Genomic DNA, 19,519 nt, shown 5'->3' on the forward strand with positions numbered 1-19,519 from the left:
AGAGCTCGATCTTTTCACGGCCCCCTTAACCCAATTTTCAATAGAGAGATCCAGTTATGTGGAGATAGCACCACTCTCTGCCATTACAGACAACGGTCCTATAGAATTTTTCATACCTTCTCCCAAGAGGATGTGACTGTGTGTCAAAGCAGTGCCACCTACCCTTATAGGGCCATCATGGAGTGTTTACTCAACTACTCCGAAGACACTCTCAAGCAAGGATACTGCAGGAGTTTCTATGGAATCAATAGACCCTTCCACCGATGCAAACAAAGGACTGGAGGCACAAGAGTTTCTGCTAGGGCCTATACACTCTGACATTTTCTTTCAAGAACGTTTACTCTTAAATTCGGTTGATTTAAGAATAAATTTAACCAGGGCCAAGGATGAGTTTTGTCTGATGTCTGTCCAAGACGGTGACTTTAGTTTATAAGTGTTGGGGGCAACGCTTTTTATTTTTTAAAAGTATCTATCTCCAGCAGTTAGTCTGGGTCACTCACATGCTTTGATGAAAGGCAATGTCCTTTACCCTCTCCAAAGAATTACCATGAAAACCTTTAGCATACCTGTGGGCAGTAGAATCTGCAGTCAAGAAAACCTTTTTCTAGGCCCTTTACACCGCTACATGGTTATAGGTTTGGTTGATCACACCTCTTATATGGGCAGCTTACATAAAAATTCATTTTCAACACTTCAATGCAGAGTATGTAGCTCTCTGTCAGGATGGATGTCAGGTCCCTGCTAAGCCTTTCCAACCGCAATTTAATAACATATCTGTGCGAGAATTTTACAATCTATTCCTGGCTACTAGGAGGCATTACACATTGTATGCTTTCAATTTATCACCTGATGATGACACCTCAGGAAATCTGTCTGTGGTGTCCCAAGGTAACCTCAGGCTGGAAATGTGTTTCCGCACACCTTTAGCCTGTACAGTTAGCATGATTGTTTATGCATGCTCTGATTCAATCTTTGAAGTGAATGCCCAAAGACAGGTCTTCGTGGTGTCATGACTGTCCTGATCAGGTCAGGTTACAGGAGACCACAATTCTACAGATGAATCTCTCAACCCCAACAGAGGAGGAGAGATCTAGGGGTCTGAAGATGTGGGGGTTTTATGACCCCTCACGCCCATGGTAACTCTTAGGCCTCAGACAAATTCCTTTTGTCCTGTTACTATGGAGAACCAGCCTCAGAACATTAAACATGAAATAAAGGGACTTTGGAACAATGGTTTCCGTCAGCCACAATGGTGGTCATGACAATAGATGGAATATGAAAATGTATGTCATTTTTGTTTTGTTATTAAAGGTTAATAGATGACGTTATTACGAAAACATTGTAACGTGAAGAGTTTTTCTAGTATATGTTTGATGTTTATACATTGTACGTAGTATGGAAAATGTCCAAATCAAAGAGAATGTTTTGGTAAAGATGAAATGTGAAGTTAGTTGTCTAAAATCTAGACCTTGCCTCTTAAGCCATTCTCTCAAACGCAGCGCAGGAGAAAAACACCCGGGTTTTGTTTGATAAAGGGGGCTGTGGCAGCGGTCTGTGAAAATCTTCACAGTTGAATCCTCCGGATGGAAAATGTAATCCATATGACCATCACTCATATCCAGCACTCCATTAAAACATTCAGGGGCCTCACACAGAATGTCCTCTATGTTTTTGTCATTGTGTTCTTGACTCGAGGCACAAAGTACACCTACAATTGGCCTAGGAGACATGTTTAAATAGTTTTTTAGTGTTCGGGGTTTATTTTAATTTCTTGTTTGGTGTTCTGGGGTTTATTTATAATGTGGCTGCCCCCCAATAACCCAGGACATTCCTGTTTCATAGACAACAGCCCTAAGGTCACTACAACAGGGTGGGGTCCATACTCTTTGAAATGTTCAAACACATCACCCAGTTCAACGAGGTCCCTACATATCAATCATCATGACAGCTTCAAAGGGACATATGCACTATCTGGTTAAATAAACACTCATGATCTTGATTGGTGATCTCAACTGGTGTTGGTTAAAGCCGGTGTCTGATGATTTAAAAATGTTTTGTAATTCTATGAATATTACCCAGTTGATTAACTCACCCACTCGCCCAAATCTTAAATGCCCAGATAAATCTACCCTCATTGATTTAATATTGACAAATGTTCCACATAAATATTCTGCGGTTGGTGTTTTTTGTAATGATTTAAGTGACCATTGTGCTGTTGTTGCTGTTAGAAATACTAAGGTTCCAAAGACAAACCCATGTTTTATTCGTAAGAGAAATCTGAAGTGTTTTAATGAGCAGGCTTTCTTTCATTATTTATTTTATTTTGACTGGAGCAAGATTGAGCTTATCCCTGATGTGGAAACTGCCTGGAAATTATTTCATGATGGTTTTTCCCAAATAGTAAACAAACATTCCCCATTCCGCAGATTCAGGGTTAAAGGGCGGGATAATTCATGGTTTTCTTCTGAGCTGTCTTGTATTATTCACGACCGTAATCTAGCCTGGGCTAAAGCAAGGAAATCATGTTCTGATGCTGATTGGCTTATTTTTAGACAGTTACGAAACAAGTGTTCTTTTCTTCTCAGGAAGGCCAAGTCTGAATATTTTATGTATGTTACCACTGATAACCTGAAAGACCCTAGAAAGTTTTGGAAGGCTATTAAGTCTATGTCTGGTAACAGTAATGTTAATGAATTACCATCATGTGTTTTGAATGAATCTGTTGCTATATATGACAAAACTGAAATGCTGAATTGTTTCAATGAGCACTTTGTATCATCTGGTAGGCTGTTTGATTCAGTGTTCTCTGTCTCTGTACAACCCTGTGTGGATGAACCAGTGAGAACTGGTCAAACTTTTAGCTTTTTGCCATTCTCAGTGCAGGTGGTACATAAAGCCCTGAAATCATTAGATCAGAGAAAGCCTGCAGGTCATGATCTTTTGGATCCCTGCTTTTTAAATCTGGCAGCTGATTTCATAGCTGAACCACTTACATCTCTGTTCAATCTAAACCTGGAATGTAATGAAATTCCAAAGATCTGGAAATCAGCATTTGTCCTACCACTTCTAAAAGGGGGAGATCCAACTCTTTTAAATATTTATAGGCCAATCTCAAAGCTGTCACCCCTGGTGAAAATACTTGAAACCCTTGTAAGTGAACAGCTAAAATAGTTTTTATTTACTAACTATATTTTATCAATGTACCAATCGGGCTTCAGGAAGAAGCATTGCACAATTACAGCAGCCATAAAGGTTTTAAATGATATCACTGAAGCCATTGACAAAAAACAGCACTGTGTCTCACTTTTTATTGATCGCTAAGGCTTTTGATACAGTTGATCATGCTATACTAAGGTAGAGATTGTTGAGTGTAGGTCTTTCGGAGCATGCAGTTACATGGTTTGCTAACTATCTGTCTGATAGAACTCAGTGCACTCAATTTGATGGGCTTATGTCTGTTAAATTGTCTGTATTGAATAGTGTGCCCCAAGGCTCTGTACTTGGTCCTCTCTTATTCACTAATTATATAAATGATTTAGACAAAAATGTCCAAAATGCACAACTTCATTTTTATGCTGATGATACTGTTATTTACTGTTGTGCCTCGTCTCTTACAAAAGCTTTCCAGAACATGTAAACTGCTTTTTATACTGTTCAACATACCTTGTGTCAATTGAAGCTTATCCTCAATACCGAGAAAACTAAACTAATAGTGTTTTCTAACGCAAGAAATAGACCTCTGAATCGTTCACCTATTACTACCCGTTTGAAAAATGTATGAGCTAGGTTGTAGGCCTACTAAATAAATGTTTGGAGTAGATTGCCTGCTGAGCTGAACTGGGGTGTGTACTATGAAGATAATAGACAAGGTGTTAGGGGCTATTAGAATGTGTACAGACCCATGATCTTCCAGAGCCCACTAATCAAGACTGGTCAAGCTCAGTTTTTATCATGACTTGTCAATACTGAGCTTCTACTTATCATGAAAGATATTCTGACTTACTGTACATTTACACACGCTGAAACAGGCCATTTTTACACAGCGATAAAGGCTATTACAGAATGCACACACATACCGTATCTGAGAACAAATATTATGTGAGGATAGAAGTGATTCCCTGAGGTGCGACCTAGATCCACAAATACCAGCAAGGTTATCTAAAAAAGCACGCTCACTTGTTCCGCCACAACAGTAGAATGTCTTCTCTAAACAGTCATCTTCAGTCTTGAGAAGACCTACTCTTTCCCACCCAAAGTACATCCCGTCTTCCAATCTTGAACTAGTTCAAACTACTGACCATCATGTACTCTTTGCTCCCGATTGGCGCAGCAGTCTAAGGCACTATCTCAGTGGAAGAGGTGTCACTACAGTCCCTGGTTCGAATCCAGGCTGAATCAGATGCGGCCATGATTGAGAGTACCATAGGGCGGCGCACAATTGGCCCAGCATCGTGGGTATGTCGTCATTGTAAATAAGAATTTATTCTTAACCGACATGCCAAGTTAAATCAAATTAAAATAAAACACTCTGTACCAGAAACCATGACAGAGTAGCAAATGTCTCTGTTCACTGAATGTTGTAGCAGTTTCATACCAAACACTGTCTGTAATGATGCATGTTTATGTCATTAAGAATGACTATATACAGTCAGCTCCAAAAGTATTGGGAGAGTGAAAGTTGTTTTGTTTTGGCTCTGTACTCCATCACTTTGGATTTTAAATAAAACAATGACTGAGGTTAAAGTACAGACTATCAGCTTTACATTTAGGGTATTTTCATCCTTATCCCGAATAATGGAGTGAGAAAGTTAGACCCACAAATACCATACCCCCAACACATGCTAACCTCTCACCTACAATAAAAGGAGACTTTAGCATTTTTTTGAGGGGGTAGGATATTTGTGCATCTCACTTTCATACGGATCATTATTCATGATTTATTCAGGAATATCTGTAATCATGGTAGCATCCACATTAATGTAGAAGTGTTTATAATATCCTATTCTTATTTACAATAAGAGACTCCAAAATGACAATATTATTTACCCGTTCTATTGGGCACAAAATAATTTACAACACAACCAAAACAAACATTTGGCTTGACGTAGCCATTGTGTGCTAGGAATATGAGACCAAATACTTAACTTTTTACTACTTTAATACAAAGTTAATGTGTCCCAATACTTTTGGTCCCTTAAAATGAAGGGAATAGGTAAAGTGCTGTAACTTATAAACAGTTCACCCGATATGCATGAAAATACTCTCATATTAAAATGGACAACCTGCACTAACTTCAGTCATTGTATCATTTCAAATCCAAAGTTCTAAAGTACCGAGCCAAAACAACCCAAAAAAATGTGTCACGCTCACAATACTTTTGAGCCAACTGTAAATTATTATTCTCAGAACAACAATGAGCCTTTTAGCCATGCTATTGGCCACATCTCATGGCTCTTTCAGCCTGTCACTATCAGCATTTGCATTTTCACATGTACCCCAAAGTTCTGTATTAAAACTTATACCAAATCCTGGAACTTAAGTCTCCTCTTTCACCTTCTCAAAGTCAACGTGCTACTGCAAAATTACCGCTTACAATGAGAATAGTCCATTAGACACTTACGCTCACGTTCAGTAATGCATTTCACTACCATTCACTATGACTGCAGGCCTACTGATGTGTTATTGGCTGAAATATACTAGAATGTTTTCAAGTCAAATGTATTTATATAGCCCTTCTTAAATCAGCTGATATATCAAAGTGCTGTACAGAAACCCAGCCTAAAACCCCAAGCAATGCAGGTGTAGACACAGTTGTGTTGCATTATTAGGTTAGGCTGTTGTCTTATGGCTGTGTGTCACATTTGAGGATTAAAACGGTTTTAAATGGTCTTCCATCTCTTGTGCATGCTGAACTACTTGCACAGTTTATAATTTCATCATGAAAGAACATTGACTCCCCCCTCCCCGACATATCATGGTATCCCAATGTCCTTTCGTTTGTTTTGAATTATTTACAAAGCATATATAGGAGTTCAACCCTGAAACATTATTCATAGATAATCATTTCCCACGCACATAAAATACATTGTGCCATTTTTATTTACCACAGTTTCTTGATGGAAAAAGCTTATAACAGTTTTCATTTCTACTTTCTCGTAATTAATACAGATAACATACTGCTTTGGAGAATCACACAACTCAAGTGGGGATAAGTGTATTTTTCCAGTTAGCAAAACAGTGAGCTACAGCAAATTTTAACTGCAATAGATTGGAAATTGCATAATACCAGCAACGGACTGATAACTGTCCAAGCTGTTATTTAACCCCCCCCCCCAGAGTTCCAATATATTTCGCCTTCAATGTGACGTCCTACCTGCTACACAGAAACCAACCAAAATCTACTTCCCTCAATATTTCCATTCACAAGATAGAATGAATGCACACATCAGCCGCCGAGAACGGAACCTCTGCAATTATTGAGCTTGCCATTAGACGCAACGCAAGCAGTACAGCAGCTTTCAATGTTTTCAAAGGAAGAATTCCCTCAATGGCTGATGGCAGTGCTGGACATCCAATGGCTGATGGCAGTGCTGAACATCCGATGGCTGTAGCAGGTCCGTTACAGTACATGATTGAAGTCATCATTTATTGGTCACTGCGATGCTTCTCTGGTGTACAATTAAAACAAGCTTTTAAGTTTAACCACATTTAGACTAAAAGAGGAACCACCACTTCTCCATTGTTGATGGGAATACGGGAAACAGGCACTTCCTCTCATAATGGTTTAATGGGCGTCACAGGAACTGTCCCTTTGTTCAATAGCATAGCTGTAAGCGAGTTTAAAATTGTTGCAGCTTTCTATTTTTTTTAATCTATTTTTTTTTACACATGTGAATGAAGGTAAAGCATGAGTTTGCAACAGGCTGAATTGAGAGGAATGTTTTACAACAGTAGAATAAGGGACCAAATGTGTAACATATCCAGTATGTAATCTAGTCTGAGGTTATTGTAACGGTGCAGTTGGTGAACACCAGTGCACATTGTGGCAGCAGAGCAGCAAGTGAGCGGCGCAGACTTGGCACGGGGTCATTCTCCTCCAGTTTATCATCACCACTATCTGTGCCACCCTCCCTCCCCTCCTCACCCTCTCCCTGCCTCTCCACCTCCCCCTCTCTCTCTGGTGTCTTTGGGCAAACCTGGAAGAACACCTCGCAGAACTCCAACCTGCGCAGGTCCCGCAGTGTCCTGCAGCTACGTAGCACCTGCATCTCTCTCAGCTTGCAGCATCTCAGGCGCAAGCGCTTCAGGTCCCTCAGACGGCTGGCGGACAGCAGGCCTGGTCCCACCTCCTTACCGCCAAGGCTTAGTTCCTCTAGGCCCAGCCAGCCCACTCCGAGCCCCAGGGAGGCCATTTGCAGCTGGGCGCCCGGCCGCCCAAAGTGCCCTATTTCCAGGTACTTGAGCCTGGAGAGCCCGTTTAAGCCCGAGTCGGTTTCTTGGGCGGCACTGCGCCTAAGGCCTTCCGCTGTGACACGAAGGACGTTGCGGAGCTCTAGGCGGCTAAGCCTTAACCAAGACGCCAGACTCTGCAGGTGCTGGTCTGTGAAGGAGGGCACGTTGTCAAGGACCATCGTCTCAATGGCAATCCCTAATGTGGAGGCAGGCACTTTCCCAGCTTGAACACGTCCCTGTTGCTGAGTAGCAGCGGTTGATGCCATTCCAGCTTGTTTCTCAGGACTGAGTGGGGTCTGGGTGAAAAAGCCCTGTGGTAGCTCGCAGCCACGCAACTCTAGGACCTGCAGTGTTGTGGGCAGGAGCTGGCAACTGTGCAAGCCTCTCAGGTCTGCGTGCAGCAGGGAAAGACTACGCAGACGGGGACACCTGGAGGACAAAGCCTTGAGCCAGGACTCTGAGAGAAAGGCCCCACCTCTAGCAGAGAGCAGCAAGCCACGCAGCCGCAGGCATCGGAGCCCAGTGCCCAGATACTGGCGTAGAAGAACCCACAGCATGCGCGATGTCACCTGACCCAAAATGGACACCAAGGGCAGGATGAGCAGTTGAAGAATGAAAACATCCAATGAGGGAGAGATGGGGAGGAAACAATGCATCAGTGTTTGAGCGATGACTTGAAAGTTCTTTAGAGTTAGCTAGTCAACAGGTAGGAAATAGGCTGTGCTGGGGAGTAGTGAACTACATGTAGTTCAACTAGTAATTTACCTACATTTTTCAGTAGGTTGGTGGTAGTTGAACTAAATTCAAACCAGGTAGTGTTTTCAGTAGTTCATTACCATATCGCTAACTACTAGAACTACACTGTTTCTTGCAAAGAATTAAGTGTGTTTTTAGTAGGCAATAATTTCCTTTCATTTTCGGGATTCAACCTTCCTAATTCTCACTTGAAACAGTTTGTGTTTAATAAGCTACATTACACATTATGTTAACATATGACCCCAAAGTCATCATTCTTGCAATTTGTAGCCTGACACTTAAAACTATACAATTTCACAAAATAGTTTGGATGTAGTGAACTACTTTTTCAAAGTAACTTTAGTTAAGTAAACCATATTTGTCTTAATAAGCGTAGCTTTAGTGTAGGTTAACTTCTTCTAGTGTTAAGTAATTGGTAATTTTGTAAATTATACACATTTTCAGAGTAACGTCCCCCAACACTGGAAGTAAGCCTGCAATGCAAGTATCAACATTGCATTTTGTCGCAGAATGAGAGAGGTCTCAAACAAGTAGCTATCAATAATAAAATCAAGTCTTCTGAAATATCATTGAATGTAGAACCTGATAAACATGGCTATATCACAAAATGGCTGACGTCTTTAGACAGACATGGTAGCCTCAGAAATCTTTTCATGACAAATATTGAAATGGTAAGATCAACATGCAATAATGGACACCATTCTTACCCCTTTCCATGCAGTTAGATCAACAACTCGCCATAATCTTTGGTCTTTTACAAGACGTCTCCATCTCTTACACACCCTGCAAATACACCACATGAATGACATGACAAAGAGAAGTGTTCTTCAAGCTAACATTGACGTTATCACGAAAATTGATATTGAGCACTTCGACTTCAGCTAACTTGTTTTACCTTCCTGATCGGATGAGTTCTCGCACACCTAAATATGATAAAATATCAATTAAAATGTTCTCAGGAAAGTAATCGATGGTAGAAGTTCTGAAGTCTGCCATTTTGTAAACAAAAAGTACCATCGAGTACACGGACAAAATACACCGACGTACCAAAGTTGCATTCAAGTAATAAACCCCGCAGAAACGGGTGCTAAAGCCACAACGTTCCGAAATACTACATGCTCGAAATTAGCACATTTTATGTGACCGTACCAAATATATACAATGGCTTAAACATTTTAAATAATAAATAAGCATAACAACGGCATAATTTCCGAAACATATATCACCAAAACTCCTGTGTAAATGCAGCAAACACTGCCCCTTACATGCTGACCAGACCGGACACGTTGCGTGCGCGAGCGTCGCAAAATAAATTTAGAAATCCATGTTATTCAATTATTGCACCCACACTGCTCTAGCATGCGGGGCGTCTGCGTTGCCAAGGGCTAAACTAAAAGTCATTCCTATTTCTGACGCAGATCGCGCTGAAAGTCCTGCCGTACCCATCTGCTCGTTCGTTTATAGAAGCTGGTACCCACGTGCCATCTCCATATCGGTTATACCCACGTGGGTGATAGAAAGACACAATGTTTTGCTGGTTGTCCTGGTAAAAGTGTAGATGCCAATCACCATATAAATTCAAAGATGAAAAGCGGGGAAGGGGGAGAGATGACTAGAAACGATTCGGTTGAATGTGTGGATTAATTGTCCGAGTAGAATACCTTGTGCATTTCAGGTAAAATAACAACTCAATGTTTATATCCCAGGACAAATTATCTAGCAACAGCAAGCTAGTGTTGATAAATGGAATGTGCAGGTGGGTGAGCCGGTCAAGGATCGATTCAGACGAAGTAGTAGATTGTATGACAAGCGACAGTTTATTCAGAGTGAAGATATTTGGTACAGCGTGCACGGGCTCTTTCTAATAACTCCGAGTGAGCTAGAAGAGGGAGAGCCCCTAATACAGTTTGTTTACATGTTTTATACAGCACAGAAAGTAGGTTGAGTCTTGAAGTCCTGGTTCTCTGGTTGGATCAGGTCCAGGCGTAGCCTCTGCTGATTGGCTCCTGCAGCCCATGCTTCAGCCGTTGCTCAATGTCCTTGTTGTTTTCCTGAGTCCAGGGTGTGTGTGTGTGTCCTAGATAAGTTTATAATCTTGTGCAGCTTATGTGTGCAATGAGTTTGTGTGTCTTAATGTATGTGTGTTCCTGTTTTCACAGGGTCAGGCTTTGGCCGATACTGCTGCTTAAGGCGTTGTGGTCGAGCCAGTTCCTGTCTATGTGCTGTGAGTGGAGACATCAGCATGTTTGTGTAAGTTCAATTGGGTGATGCTTCCTGTTGAGCAATGTGTGATAGACAGCTACAGTTAATATGCCGAAGTTAATGTGTTATAGCTAAAGGCCTGGTTATAACATGCTCAGCTAAGTGCTCATGCTTACACTAGCTAAATAGGACAAATGATATAGCAAGTGCAAGCTAACTAGCTAAATTGCCATACATGTTTAATGCTTTTCGACTTGTCCCCAAATTAATGTCATTGGTTCAGAGTTTGTTTTGATATTTGAACCTGAGTGTCGTGATCACATTTGGTGTAGGGGGCAAAATAAATGTATGCACGACGCGCACGCGGTTTGTGTTCGGTGTTGGCGTTTGAGAAAAAACGCCTCTTTGTACTGGGCTTGCGCAGCTGTAAATCGGACAAGATGGCGACGAGCAATGGTGGTGGAATGGAGGTGGATGGGGCAGGTAATTTCCTTTAAAATCACAATTGATTTATCTGATTATGATAAGGTTGTATACATATTGTGTAGTTTTCAACTATATTCCTTTGTCGATGGTGTTAGCGCATTTAGCTTGCCATTATTTCGCTTATGCTTTTTCTAACGTTACTACAGCGAGGCTACCTAACGTTAGTTAATTTAGATAAGGTGACTGTCCAGTACTTGTGTGTATATTAACGTTACTGGTATATGCAATTTCCAAACAAGTGCAGTTAATGTTTGCTAGTTAACGAACTAATTCAACCGCCATCACATGTTGATTGGTCCGTCCGTATTACCTAACTAAACTAAACAATGTAAACCACTAGCGTTAGTTTATCGATTGCTGGCTACGTAACAGTTAACATGTTAAAACGTTACCTATTTTGCCTTCTTAGCTAGGTTTAATAACAGCGCAGTAACAGGTCCTCTATACCTAGCGAGTAGTTACCTATATTTTTCTAAGCTGTTAGTAAGTTTCATGGTGGCATCTTTTTTTAAATGTGGATTGGGATAGCATTGTTGAACAAATCAAAGCTTTGAGGAATAGAATCAATGCCCTTTTTTAATTGAACTAGTCATCACTGTAACGTTACTCTTCCTGTAAAGTTAGATTACTCAAATCCACCCAATTCACCTGCACACGGATATTGTAACAATCGTCAAAAATATATATTATTAAAGACAAGAACACAAATGCTTTGTTTGCTCTGAGGCAGGTGGTCGTGTTAAGGCCATATTAGCTATGTTTGGCTTTAGAGATGACCAACAATAAAGGAAACCCACCCTCTCTCTCTGTCCCACAGCCAGCCCCAGTGTTATGGTCTCTGGGGTCACCGGCAGTGTCTCTGTTGCCTTGCATCCTCTGGTCATCCTCAACATCTCAGATCACTGGATTCGCATCCGCTCCCAGGAGGGGCGGCCCATGCAGGGTATGTGAGCTGATCAGTTTTCAAGAATACCGATAGTTGTATACAGTCTTACATTTGGCACGGAATAAGGGGATGAGAGGTATTTACATTTTTTTCAGCAAATTGCTCTGTAAATGTCTAAACTTCTTTCAAAGTATTTCAACTTTAAGACATTAATTAAAATAGTTAAGACTCTACAAGAGAACCAATACCTCAACAGTGGGAAGGGAATCATACATGGGAGAGGTTACAGTTAATGACAATTTCAATGGGCTTTGCTATAGCCTACATATGTATCAATTCTAACCGTCTGCCTAATGTTGCATTGCATCCTTTCCTTCTCACCAAGTGATCGGCGCGTTAATCGGGAAGCAGGAGGGTAGAAACATTGAGGTGATGAACTCCTTTGAGCTGCTTCATCAATTGGTAGATGACCGAGCACACATTGACAAGGAGTACTACTACACCAAGGAGGAGCAGTGTGAGTCTAATTTCACTAACCTACCATACAAAGAAAATGTCAGATGTCACTCCCCATTGATTACTGATATTGGTGAAAGTGCTAGATAAAAAGTTGTGATTGATTGATGTGCCGTGTAATGGTTTCCCACCATCTCTGAAGTGGAAAAATGTCATAGTAGGCTTGTACCTGAAGCCCTTGGTGTTATAAATTGAACTGAACCTCTGTATAGGTGCTGGTCTAGGATGAGTTTTGCCTTTTAGGTCACAGTGAATAAGATTACATTAGTGGGGGGGACCTACTTGACTTCTTGACCTCTGCTTTCTTTCAGTCAAACAGGTCTTCAAGGACATGGAATTCCTGGGCTGGTATACCACAGGGGGTCCTTGTGACCAATCAGACATCCACATTCACAAGCAGGTAGGTGGAGCAAAAGAGAATACATTTATTTTCCATGTGGTTGGGCATTTTCCATGGGAGAGAAATTAGAGGCATGGTAAAAGTAACTGTTAATGTAATTGGTCAGTGTGCTGTTTCCTTATTGGCTTTTCCTCTCTTTTCACTTCAGGTGTGTGAGATAATTGAGAGTCCACTCTTCCTCAAGCTCAACCCGATGACCAAACACACAGATGTGAGTTTCTCATTTAGATTTTTTAAAATAGAATGGACGATATACAGTTGAAGTCAGAAGTTTACATACACGTTAGCCAAATCCATTTAAACTCAGTTTTTTTTCACAATTTCTGACATTCAACCCTAGTAAAAATTCCCTGTCTTAGGTCAGTTAGGATCACCACTTTATTTTAAGAATGTGAAATGTCTGAATAATAGCAGAGAATCATTTATTTCAGCTTTTATTTCTTTCATCACATTCCCAGTGGGTCAGAAGTTTACATACACTCAATTAGTATTTGGTAGCATTGTGTTTAAATTGTTTTAACTTGGGTCAAATGTTTCGGGTAGCCTTCCACAAGCTTCCCACAATAAGTTGGGTTAATTTTGGCCCATTCCTCCTGACAAAGCTGGTGTAACGGAGTCAGGTTTTTAGGCCTCATTGCTCGCAAACGCTTTTTCAGTTCTGCCCACAAATTTTCTATAGGATTGAGGTCAGGGCTTTGTGATGGCCACTCCAATACCTTGACTTTGTTGTCCTTAAGCCATTTTGCCACAACTTTGGAAGTATACTTGGGGTCATTGTGCATTTCGAAGACCCGTTTGCGACCAAGCTTTAATTTCCTGACTGTCTTGAGATGTTGCTTCAATATATCAACATACTTTTCTATTCTCATGATGTCATCTATTTTGTGAAGTGCACCAGTCCCTCCTGCAGCAAAGCACCCCCACCACATAATGCTGCCACCCCCGTGCTTCACGGTTGGGATGGTGTTCTTCAGCTTGCAAGCCTCCCCCTTTTCCTCCAAACATAATGATGGTCATTATGGCCAAACAGTTCTATTTTTGTTTCATCAGACCAGGGGACATTTCTCCAAAAAGTAAGATCTTCATCCCCATGTGCAGTTGCAAACCGTAGTCTGGCTTTTTTATGGCGGTTTTAGAGCAGTGGCTTCTTCCTTGTTGAGCGGCCTTTCAGGTTTTGTAAACATAGGACTCGTTTTACTGTGGATATAGATACTTTTGACCTGTTTCCTCCAGCATCTTCACAGGGTCCTTTGCTGTTGTTCTGGGATTGATTTGCACTTTACGCACCAAAGTACGTTCATCTCTAGGAGACAGAACGCGTCTCCTTCCTGAGCGGTATGACGGGTCCCATTGTGTTTATACTTGCGCACTATTGTTTGTACAGATGAATGTGGTACCTTCAGGCATTTGGAAACACTACACTTATTTTGAGGTCTTGGCTGATTTCTTTTGATTTTCCTATGATGTCAAGCAAAGAGGCACAGAGTTTGAAGGTAGGCCTTGAAATACATCCACAGGTACACCTCCAATTGACTCAAATGATGTCAATTAGCCTATCAGAAGCTTCTAAAGCCATGACATAATTTTCGGGAATGTTCCAAGCTGTTTAAATGCACAGTCAACTTAGTGTATGTAAACTTCTGACCCACTGGAATTGTGATACAGTGAAATAATTGTTGAAAAAATTACTTGTCATACATGAAGTAGATGTCCTAACCGACTTGCCAAAACTATAGTTTGTTAACAAGAAATGTGTGGAGTGGTTGAAAAACAAGTTTAATGACTCCAACCTAAGTGCATGTAAACTTCTGACTTCAACTGTACAGTACCAGTCAAAAGTTTGGACATACCTACTCATTCCAGGGTTTTTCTATCTTTTTACTATTTTCTACATTTTAGAATAATAGTGAAGACATCAAAACTATCAAGTAACACATATGGAATCATGTAGTAACCAAAAAATCTAAATGCATTTGAGATTCTTCAAAGTAGCCAGCCTTTGCCTTGATGACAGCTTTGCACACTCGTGGCATTCTCTCAATCAGCTTCATCTGGGAGTCACCTGGAATGCATTTCAATTAACAGGTGTGACTTGTTAAGTTAATTTGTGGATTTTCTATCCTTAATGCATTTGAGCCAATCAGTTGTGTTGTGACGAGGTAGGGGTGGTATACAGAAGATAGACCAAGTTCATATTATGGCAAGAACCGCTCAAATAAGCAAAGAGAAACGACCGCCAATCATTACTTTTAGACATGAAGGTCAGTTAAACCCGGAAAATTTGAAGATCCTTGAACGTTTCTTCAAGTGCAGTCGCAATAACCATCAAGCACTATGATGAAACTGGCTCTCATGAGGACATCCACAGGAAAGAAAGACCCGGAGTTACATCTGCTGCAGAGGATAAGTTCATTAGAGTTACCAGACACAGAAATTGCATCCCAAATAAATGCTTCAGAGTTCAAGTAACAGACACATCTCAACATCAACTGTTCAGAGGAGACTGTGTGAATCAGGCCTTCATGGTTGAATTGCTGCAATGAAACCACTACTAAAGGACACCAATAAGACGAAGAGACTTGCTTGAGCCAAGAAACACGAACAATGGATATTAGACTGTGGAAATCTGTCCTTTGGTCTGATGAGTCCAAATTTGAGATTTTTGGTTCCAACCGCCGTGTCATTGTAAGACGCAGAGTAAGTGAATGGATGATCTCCCTATGTGTGGTTCCAAGCATGGAGGTGTGATGGTGTGGGGTTGCTTTGCTGGTGAAACTGTCTGTGAGTTATTTAGAATTCAAGGCACACTTAACCAGCATGGCTGCCACAGCATTCTGCAGCTATATGCCATGCCATCTGGTATGCGCTTAGTGGGACAATCATTTGTTTTTCAACAGAACAATGACCCAACACAAGGGCTATTTGACCAAGAAGGAGAGTGATGGAGTGCTGCATTAGATTACCTGTCCTCCACAATTACCCAACCTCAACCAAATTGAGATGGTTTGGGATGATTTGGAAGGCAGAGTGAAGGAAAAGCAGCCAACAAGTGCTCAGCATATGTGGGAACTCCTTCAAGACTGTTAATTATTCCAGGTAAAGCAGGTTGAGAGAATGCTAAGAGTGTGCAAAGCTGTCATCAAGGCAAAGGGTGGCTACTTTGAAGAATCAAAAAAATATTTGGAATTGTTTAACACATTTTTAGGTTACTAAATGTTTCCATATGTTATTTCATAGTTTTGTTTTCTTCACTATTATTCTACAATGTAGCAAATAGTAAAAATAAATAAATAACCCTTGAATGAGTAGGTGTGTATAAACTTTTGACTGGTACTGTATATATTAGTGTCAAATATTATTCTTAAATTACATTTTTAGTTACTTTTATGTCGTTCAGTTATATTGCTATGATGTGGTAGAGATAGCTTTTCTACTTGTGGTAATTGAAGCTCATGTCCCATCTCCCCCAGCTCCCTGTCAGTGTGTATGAGTCTGTCATCGACATCATCAGTGGAGAGGTAACTCAAGCTCTCCTACCACACACACACACCAGGGTTTCCGTTAGGAAAATGTGGCGCTGGACAACGTAACCGGGAAGATTTTAATTTACCGCCCATTTGAGAAATTTCCCGGACCCGTATGCATTGGGTGCGTAACCCATTAGGGCGTCCGACCATGGTGCTCAGAATGACAGAATTCACATTTAGATTATGGTAATTCATTTTAACAAAATATGCAACTCCTGTATGAAGCAGCCAATAAAAAGTAATTTTCAAACATTTGCCAAAATGCAATTTGCGGTAAAAAAAAAACGCCATTCTAAACACCTCACCTGATGCCAGCGGTATTTGACAGATTAAAATCTCTGTTAGAAACTTAGAAAGATGGTGAATCTAATGATGCAAAAACTAAATGGGTTGCTAATATGACTAGGATTGTGCCTTTTGCTTCTGGACAAGGAAAAAAAGTTGATATGAAAACCAATCGAACAGGAGAGAAATGGCATGTGAGGAAGTATTTTATAGACTGTAGCCGTGGCAAAAGGTCTAGCTGATTTGAGTGGCGGCTGTCAGTGAAAAGCATCTAAAATATGTGTGAAGATAATTCGTCTTAATTTTAAATGGTGAGACAAGGGGAAGGGGTGTGTGGCGAAGATGGCCTATAGCTGTGTCTCTCCAGAAGGCCTGCACTCTGCTTTCCAGAATGCACTCAGCTATCTCCTGCCAATTATTGGGCATTCGTTGTTCCATTGTGTGAATTGTTTGCTCTTTGATTTGTTTATTATGATACATTCCCCATTACATATGTCACCAGTAGTAAATGTACTGTTAATCCCTGTCATTTGGTTACATTAATTTCTGTTCATGCATTTTGTAACTACAGTCATTTATGTTCTCATTCTCAGAGTGGAAACATTGTTTCCAGAGTTCACAACCTGTTTTGTACATTTTGTCAATGTATTTTATTTGAAGTGCTCCATGTAAGCAATGAACATGGGTCTGGTTTCTCTGTCTTGTTGAGTGATGCTTTGAAGTAGCCTACCTGGCTCAAATGTAGGAATGTGCCCATTTTGATTTCTGATTGTCTTAACTCACCACAGCTACTACTAATAAGCTGAGCTTCTCAGTCATTTTTTTTCTTCACTTCACACAGTAAGTCCATAGCGCAAGAACAGCTGTCTGACAGGAGCTCACTGGTGTGCAGGAAACTTTGAGGGTCCTGAGTAGGCTAGTTAATACAATGTTGCAAGTTCGCTAGAGACAGCTTCAGTTCCATACAGTTGATTGATTTGATACAATGTTGCAATTCACTAGCAATAGCTCAAGTCAGGACAGATAGAAAGGGGGGCAGGCCGGTTTAGTAGAGAGATCAATGTGATTGAATGAACCCGAATTGTTTAATGTATTTTGAATTAGTAGCCATCCGAGTTCCATGCGCTCATTTAACCACCAATGATCACGGTGTATCAATGTGTCCATATGGCAGAGGCTGTTGCTCTCCCATAAGTGGGTGATGCGCTGATAGTCTGCCTACTGTAGTTTTTTTCCCCCTCCTGGTCAATTTGGCCAGCAACAATTTTATTTATAGGCTTAGTTTATCTTTTTTTCTTTATTTTTTAAGGCAATTACTGGCTAGTGGAAACACACCAGTGTGATTAGTACTAGTGGCTGATTTGTAAGCTTGTCTGTCCTTCTGACTTGACCAATCCCAGGCGACCATGTTGTTTGCTGAGCTGGGGTACACTCTGGCCACAGAAGAGGCGGAGCGAATCGGAGTGGATCACGTGGCTCGCATGACAGCCACAGGCACAGGAGAGAATTCAACAGGTAACTGTAGTTACGGTGGCCTATTTACCCCCCACTGTCTGACAGGCATTTTTTAAAACACCTTCATGCCATTATGTGTGTCTCTTCTGTTCAGTGGCCGAACATCTCATAGCACAACACAGTGCAATTAAGATGCTCCACAGCAGGGTGAAAGTCATCTTGGAATATGTCAAAGCAGTGGAAGCAGGTGAGAGAACTGCTTACTCTGTCGTGTGATGAGGGATGAAAGACCAAAATAATGCATGTTCAAGTGAGTCTGGAAAGAAGATGCTGATACTAACATCGATATAATTTCCAGCCCTTGCTTTAAAAAAAACAAACATGGTCTTTCAAACCTGTCTCTTCTCCTTGGTATATCCCAACTGTATCTTATCTCACCTGTTGTGTGTGTATATTTTTCCCTCATGCGCTCTTAACTCTCCCCTTCTGATTTGGTACGAACCAGGAGAGGTGCCATTTAACCACGAGATCCTCAGAGAAGCCAATGCCCTGTGCCATAGACTGCCTGTTCTCAGCACCATCAAATTCAAGACTGACTTCTATGATGTAAGTCATCCCCACCTAGGCACTTGGCAAAACTCAGCTCTTGGTGTGAACACGTGTGCACCATTGTTTTTAGATTATAGTCTTGGTGATGTCATAATCAGGATAATTAACGTACGTTGTTTTGAATTAATAAAACCTTAACAAAATTCCTTCTTTAAATCACTCAAGGGTAATGATTTTGAGAATGCTTAGACAGGATGGATTGGCTCAGTACTGTAAAAGCATATTTATCTCCTTCTCACTTTTTTCAGCAATGCAATGACGTGGGCCTCATGGCTTACCTAGGTACCATCACTAAGACCTGCAACAGCATGAACCAGTTCATCAACAAGTTCAACGTCTTGTACGATAGACAGGGCATCGGCCGGAGGATGAGAGGACTGTTCTTTTGAGTGACACAGAGAAAGAGAGGGAGAGGTCACAAGCACTGCTTTTCCATTTGTTTGTCTGTATTTTATGTTAAGTAACACTTGTGACACACACTCAGATACCAGTGAATGTTGTTCTCATCAAACCAGTTTGTTTTCAAAGGTAGCAAATGCTAGAAGTGTCTCAAAGGCCTCCTGTCTATACCAGAAAATCACACACACAAACAGGAAGAAGGAAACATTTTCACTCGCACTTTAACATTTGTGAGTATGCACATTAATGAATTCATGTATGTGAACAGAAAATACAATTTCCCTTTTTCTTTGTTTTGTTGTTCCATGTTTCTGTAAGTAATAAATAATCTGCTGATTTTTCTTGGGATTTTGATTTATGTTTGTCCAATAAAAAGTAAAATAAGGCCATTTATCAATTTAAATTATAGCTAACAGATTCATATTCATTAACAAATATAGAATTAAGCAGTTAGGCCTGAGGATGTGTGGTATATTGCCAATTAATGGCAGTTGTGCACAATGTGGAGTGTCTGGATACAGCCAGGAGCGTGGTATATTGGCCATA

At 40.8% G+C, this 19,519-nt stretch overlaps 2 protein-coding genes across 12 annotated transcripts; one reads left to right on the plus strand and one right to left on the minus strand.

Moving 5' to 3' along the window:
- Positions 1-463: 463 nt before the first annotated feature.
- Positions 464-10,106, minus strand: LOC109864921 (F-box/LRR-repeat protein 12). Of its 7 annotated transcripts, none has more exons than XM_020453002.2 (4): positions 9,256-9,442; positions 9,104-9,131; positions 8,916-8,991; positions 464-8,021 (listed from the first exon to the last, which is right to left on the minus strand). In XM_020453002.2, exon 4 carries the CDS (start codon positions 8,007-8,009, stop codon positions 6,993-6,995), a length of 1,017 nt encoding a protein of 338 aa, XP_020308591.1. In that variant the 5' UTR covers positions 8,010-8,021; positions 8,916-8,991; positions 9,104-9,131; positions 9,256-9,442; the 3' UTR covers positions 464-6,992. The 7 variants fall into 7 exon arrangements, with proteins under 7 accessions (XP_020308591.1, XP_031654476.1, XP_031654475.1 ...); XM_031798618.1 differs by lacking the exon at positions 9,256-9,442 and adding an exon at positions 9,474-9,637 and having other exon boundaries at positions 6,077-8,021; XM_031798616.1 differs by lacking the exon at positions 9,256-9,442 and adding an exon at positions 9,474-9,513 and having other exon boundaries at positions 464-8,991.
- On the plus strand, positions 9,484-19,321 carry cops6 (COP9 signalosome subunit 6). 5 transcript variants are annotated; one of them, XM_031798621.1, is made up of 11 exons: positions 9,484-10,270; positions 10,368-10,458; positions 11,714-11,839; positions 12,168-12,299; positions 12,610-12,698; positions 12,847-12,909; positions 16,169-16,216; positions 17,911-18,025; positions 18,120-18,212; positions 18,471-18,571; positions 18,823-19,321. In XM_031798621.1, the coding sequence occupies exons 3-11, from the start codon at positions 11,728-11,730 to the stop codon at positions 18,961-18,963; spliced, it is 894 nt and encodes a 297-aa protein (XP_031654481.1). In that variant the 5' UTR covers positions 9,484-10,270; positions 10,368-10,458; positions 11,714-11,727; the 3' UTR covers positions 18,964-19,321. The 5 variants fall into 5 exon arrangements, with proteins under 5 accessions (XP_031654481.1, XP_031654482.1, XP_020308597.1 ...); XM_020453003.2 differs by lacking the exon at positions 9,484-10,270 and adding an exon at positions 10,835-10,893 and having other exon boundaries at positions 10,296-10,458; XM_031798620.1 differs by lacking the exon at positions 9,484-10,270 and adding an exon at positions 10,743-10,893 and having other exon boundaries at positions 10,320-10,458.
- Positions 19,322-19,519: the final 198 nt, after the last annotated feature.

Source organism: Oncorhynchus kisutch, linkage group LG19 (assembly GCF_002021735.2).
Source record: "Oncorhynchus kisutch isolate 150728-3 linkage group LG19, Okis_V2, whole genome shotgun sequence".
Taxonomy (NCBI): Eukaryota; Metazoa; Chordata; class Actinopteri; order Salmoniformes; family Salmonidae; genus Oncorhynchus; species Oncorhynchus kisutch.

What these genes read in the sequence shown, in the direction of transcription:
- LOC109864921 (XM_020453001.2), bottom strand. Translation starts at nt 9,225, where the DNA reads ATGGTACTTTTTGTTTACAAAATGGCAGACTTCAGAACTTCTACCATC. An exon ending in GAACTCATCCGATCAGGAAG is followed by an intron (nt 8,992 to 9,103) that starts GTAAAACAAGTT and finishes GTGTATTTGCAG; the next exon opens with GGTGTGTAAGAGATGGAGAC. An exon ending in ATCTAACTGCATGGAAAGGG is followed by an intron (nt 8,022 to 8,915) that starts GTAAGAATGGTG and finishes ATTTTGGGTCAG; the next exon opens with GTGACATCGCGCATGCTGTG.
- cops6 (XM_020453003.2), top strand. Translation starts at nt 10,346, where the DNA reads ATGTGTGTTCCTGTTTTCACAGGGTCAGGCTTTGGCCGATACTGCTGC. An exon ending in CACAGGAGAGAATTCAACAG is followed by an intron (nt 18,026 to 18,119) that starts GTAACTGTAGTT and finishes TCTTCTGTTCAG; the next exon opens with TGGCCGAACATCTCATAGCA. An exon ending in TGTCAAAGCAGTGGAAGCAG is followed by an intron (nt 18,213 to 18,470) that starts GTGAGAGAACTG and finishes GGTACGAACCAG; the next exon opens with GAGAGGTGCCATTTAACCAC.